General features: G+C 42.3%; 1 protein-coding gene across 3 annotated transcripts in view; it reads left to right on the plus strand.

The window, feature by feature from the left end:
- Scel (sciellin) overlaps positions 1-5,150 on the plus strand; it is a 118,942-nt gene that overhangs the window by 38,368 nt on the left and 75,424 nt on the right. For all 3 annotated transcript variants that reach the window (XM_013353109.2, XM_026788433.1, XM_026788434.1), the window contains exons 3-4: positions 4,076-4,137; positions 4,834-4,948. In XM_013353109.2, coding sequence (XP_013208563.1) covers positions 4,095-4,137; positions 4,834-4,948 — 158 coding nt within the window. In that variant the 5' untranslated portion in view covers positions 4,076-4,094. The remainder of the gene's footprint in view (positions 1-4,075; positions 4,138-4,833; positions 4,949-5,150) is intronic.

A 5,150-nucleotide genomic window follows, 5' to 3' on the forward strand; every position in this document is an offset into this window, starting at 1 on the left:
TCACACTTCATAGACTATTGTTCACACTTCATAGACTATTGTTCACATTTTCTAGACTATTGTTTACACTTCATAGACTATTGTTCACTCTGCATAGACTATTGTTCACATTCCAGAGACAATTGTTCACACTTCATAGACTATTGTTCACACTCCATAGACTATTGTTCACACTTCATAGATTATTGTTCACACTCCATAGACTATTGTTCACACTTCATAGACTATTGTTCACACTCCATAGACTATTGTTCACACTCCATAGACTATTGTTCACACTCCATAGACTATTGTTCACACTCCATAGACTATTGTTCACATTTCTTTAGTGTCTGGCTCCGTTCATTTGGCCTGTTTCAAGTTTCCTCCATGTTCTAGCATGAAATAATACTTCAATGCTGAGAGCAATAATCCATTGTGTGGATAAGCCAAACTATGTATCCATTCACTGTTTGATAGCTATTTGGATTAGATCCACTGGATTTTGCTATTACAAAAAATGTTGCTATGACTGCTTACGTTCAGGTTTTTGTGTTGACATATGTATTATAACCCAGATATTGTTCAAGAATACACAGTAAAGGCTCTTCTGTGAATGTTCATCTGCAGCCTTCCTTGAAAGGCTGCCTCGGTTGTCCTGATGCATTGTGAGTAGAACTTGCTGGAAGTGTGAGGTGTCACAGTCAGGCAGGCCCCCAGCTAGCACTGTGTCTCTTCTCTGTCACTCTATCTCCAGGGTACCCATCTAGTCTTTCAATGACTCATGACAAGCGTGATTGCTGGGTGCTCAGGTAAGAGTTGACTTTGCTTGAGAAGTCCGCCTCTGCTGCTGAGCACCTTGGACAAGTTATCCTGTCCCTGAACTTCACATGCTTTATCTGAGTGTCGGCAATAATAACAGCCACCTCACAGAGTTCATCCGATGGTGAGAGATAATGCCCATGAGGTACATTCTGCTCTCAAAGCCAGGACTCAGCTAACGTATGTTTATGATATTAGTAATTGCTCTGTGCAGTATGACAGTTGAAGACACTGAGGGCACAAATTAGGGGCAGTGTTGCACCCAGATCTTTAAACGACTTCGCTACTTTGGAGAAGCTTCACCATTCCTTTCACAATCCCTGGGTTGGTTTCCTAGGGATGCCATAATGAAACACCACACAGAGACGTGGTGAGCTTGACCTGGCAATTCTGGAGGCTGGGTGTCTAAAATCAAGGTGTCCGTGTGTTCACTTGAGTCCTTTCTCCTTGGCTTGCAGGTGAATGGTCCTTGCTACCCCAAAGGCCTTATTTTAATTCCCCCTCTTGAAAGTCACTATTCCCAAATGTCACCATAGTCCGATGTAAGGTTGGAGGTCAACATGTGGATTTGGCGGCAGGACTCAGTGTAGGAAACAGCTGGGCAGTGTCTGTGTTATCCTACAGTGGGAACAAGAGAAAGCCTAAGCCTTGCTTACTGAAGCCCAGCTTTTTAGAAAAGACAGCCCAGCAAAAAGATAATATTTGTCTTTTCTCCACTTGCCCTGTTCCTGGCTTCACAACTGAACTTGCGATCTTCACAAATGTGTTATCAAATATACATTAAATATGTTGACCATCACAGAATCATAGTTCAGTCAGATGAGATGTTCCATGTCCTTGTTAGCTAAGAAGGAAAATTTACGGATTCTATTTGGAAACAGGAAATGTGTAAGCCAGTAGTCCCAAGAAGTAGGACTAAAGTTGAGGTAAAATTAGTGAATAATTGAGATATGTGTTGTCTTATTTATTTGTGTGTGTGTGCGCGCGCGTGTGAGGGGCCTGCCACACTTGTCACAGCACACATATGGAAGTCAGAGAACATTCCCTGGCAGTCAGGTCTCTCCTTCCACTATGTAGATCTTGAGGGTTGAACTCAGATCATGGGGCATGGCGGCAAGCACCTTTATCTTCTGAGCCATTTCAATAACCCTATGCTTGTTTTTAGGTTTCTCTCTACTCCATTTTTCTAACACAGCTTGTCAACCTCCAATTGAGCCAGCCAGGGACTGTCCCATGCTCACTGAATACCCATTTACTCATGTTCAAACCTGCCCTATCCCTTCCTAACTCTCCCTCCCCTTCCTGTTTTCCCTTCTATTTTCCAAGGCAAAACAATAAAGGCATAAAGAGTCATTGAGTACCAGTGGAGTTGGGCAATGATTTAACACGGTATGTGTGTCCTCATTTGGTTCTCACAACAGCTTGGCTTTGCCTTTTTTGTGGATGAGGAACCTGAGGTCCCAAGGTGACTCCAAGCTTAGGAAGGCAGTGGCTATGGTGGTTGCTGTTAGCCTTGTATATGGCTCCTTGGAAAAAGTGCATGAGAGGAAAGTTGGGTGTCTGTGACTTGTGGCAGGTGTAGTCTCCGGAGCAGGAAGTGAGGGATGGAGAGGCAGACAGAAAAAGCTAAGCAAGGACATGCTGTGTGCCGAGTGAGCTTCAGTGAGACCCCACCAGTAAGCCCCCAGGCGCACATTATCCTCATGGAATTGCCTCTGCCTTGAGACATGGGACTGACATTTTATCCTGAGTCAGCTACTTCCAGGTTACATGGATGAGCCCTTTTGGCTATGACAATACCGATGGACGTACGTTTGACACCAAGAGATGGAAATAGAGAACTTAAGAACCTCCAAGCTAATCTTCATCAGATAGTGCACTAACAGTATTTATAGTGTAACAAGGTATTTTTGTGAACATTATTCATTTAATCATCAGCACAATAATAATAATAACCTTATGAAGAAGGTGACAAATTTCCCTATCCTTATTTGGTGGGGAAAGTTAACATTATGACTGTAGAATATGATAGCAGGGGCCTTAAATTTACTTCTTGGTTAAGATTGGATGGTCCTCCGAGTTCAGTATGTTACCTTGTGGGATGGATGTCACAAAAGACATGAGTACCCATATAGTATGACTAGTTGTCTACATTTGCCTAGGACTTTTCTGAATTTAGAGCTCTAAACCCCACTTTCAAGGTAACCTAGGACTACTAGGCCCAGCGCCTGAAGTCTGCGATGCTCTAAGATTCAGAGAAGTCTTCTCATTTTAACTTCTTCTAAGAACAGGAGAAAAATGTGACTGTAATAATGATGACCATAAATACTGCAGCTGGTCCTAACTGTGGTCATGCTGACATAGTCACTAAGGACCTGTTTTCATTTATTTATTTCTTATGTGTGTCTGTGTATGCTTGTGCACATGTGTGGAGGCCAGAAGACAACTTTGGGAGTCAGTTCTCTCCTTCTGCCCATTTGACTGCAGATTATGGGGCTTGAATTCAGGTCATCTGGCTTGATGGCAATTGCCTTTACCTGCTGAGCAATTATGTTGGCTCCCAGCAAATATATTTTTTAATGCATGTGTATAAGTATGAGAAGGATCTTCTGGGGAAAAGCTTCAGACATGGCAGAACTGAGATTGGGGTCATAGTAAGCCCTTTACACCTTAGTAATGGTGGTGGTTGTGGCTAAGGAACTTGGAGATTTCCCCAGGGTTGTTGAAAACCTCTGGTGTTTCCTAGATCTGGGATTTCTGTGCATCTTCCTGCTTCCCCTCTCAAGACACACCAGTTGCCTGGGTTACTTTGATTTTGGGAGGAATTGGTAAGCCCGTCTGAAGGCCTTCCCCTGTGCCGTGAGACTAGTCCAATGTCTCCTTCTGTCCGTTTGCCATGACCAGACCCTGGTCTGTCTCATTGCTTCCTCTACTCCTAGCTCAGGGCCAGGCACAATGCAGATCCTCTGTGGGCATTCATGGACTGAATAAATGAATCAGTTGAAACTGAAATTAATTATTTGCTTGTTTTATAGCCCTGGGGTTGTGAAACACTCTAAGCCTCATTTTTTTCCATGTATAAAATAATTAAAAAAAAAATCCTTGGAACATATATACCCTCAAATTCTTGGAAGGTACTTTATGTAATACCTGTTATACTTGTAGGCTTTGCCACTATCATTGAAAAATGTATCTTAGCAATTAAATTGTTCCTTGAAGGTTCTTAATATCATCACTTTATTTTCTCTTACCCCCCCCCTTTTTTTAATTTTAGATCTTCACTAGAATCCAGCATGTCGAATTTTTCCTCGAGAAAAAAGTCTCCTACTGGAAACGGTAATACAGATAATATTTACTAAAATATTATAGAACCCTTTAAATATAAGTAAAACAACTCATAGATTACAAATTTTACTATAGATATCTGTTGTTTACAATGACCTTACTATATTAGCTTTGCTTAAGTTAGGTATCCTTTTTTTTTTTTTAAAGTAAGAATGAGGGATGGGGAGAGGAATGTGATGTAGATCTAGTACTCATATGTGAAATTCTTTAAAATATTGAAATACATTTTTAAAAATGTTGTAGTTTCTACTTATGTCATTATAATTTAAAAAGTTTTAAAGATCACCATAAACATCCTTTGGAGGGTGGTCTGTGCCGTGGTGCCTGTGAGATTCATGAACCAAGTCCTGTGTAATCAATTTACAGTGTGTTTCGAAGGCACATTACTATTGAGCAGAATATGTTGGCCATTTAGCCCTGTCTGGGTTTGTCTCAGCATGGGGATCCTGCATTCTCTGGGCTCCAGATGGGGCCTCCTGAGCTGCACTGGCAGTTTCGGTTGGCACCTGAGAAGTTTTATTTGTTATCTTTGGTGCTGGGGTGTGGGATTTGTTCTTTCTTGCTGAGGCGCCCTGCTGCTAGACTTGCCAGCCCAGATGAGGCCAATGAGATGCTCTCTCAAGACCTTCGGTTAACGCCCCACAAACAGCTTCCCTCTATAGCAACTGTTCGTGTTTCTCTTGGTAGATGTGAAGAGCACCCAGGGGGCTGCACTGAGACAACAGGGCTTTCATGATGTGAACAAAAGAAGGGCTTTCTTGCAGGATAACAGCTGGATAAAGAAACGTCCTGAGGAGGAAAAGTAAGTGTGGGGAGGGAAGGATGGATGGATGGATGATGGATGGATGAATGGGTGAATGGATAATGGATGGATGATGGATGGATGATGATGGATGTATGGGTAGATGGATGGATGGATGATGGATGGATGGGTGGATGGATGGGTGGATGATGGATGGATGGATGTGTGGATGGATAATGGATGGATGATGGATGGATGGGTG

Source organism: Microtus ochrogaster, unplaced genomic scaffold (assembly GCF_000317375.1).
Source record: "Microtus ochrogaster isolate Prairie Vole_2 unplaced genomic scaffold, MicOch1.0 UNK2, whole genome shotgun sequence".
NCBI lineage: Eukaryota > Metazoa > Chordata > Mammalia > Rodentia > Cricetidae > Microtus > Microtus ochrogaster.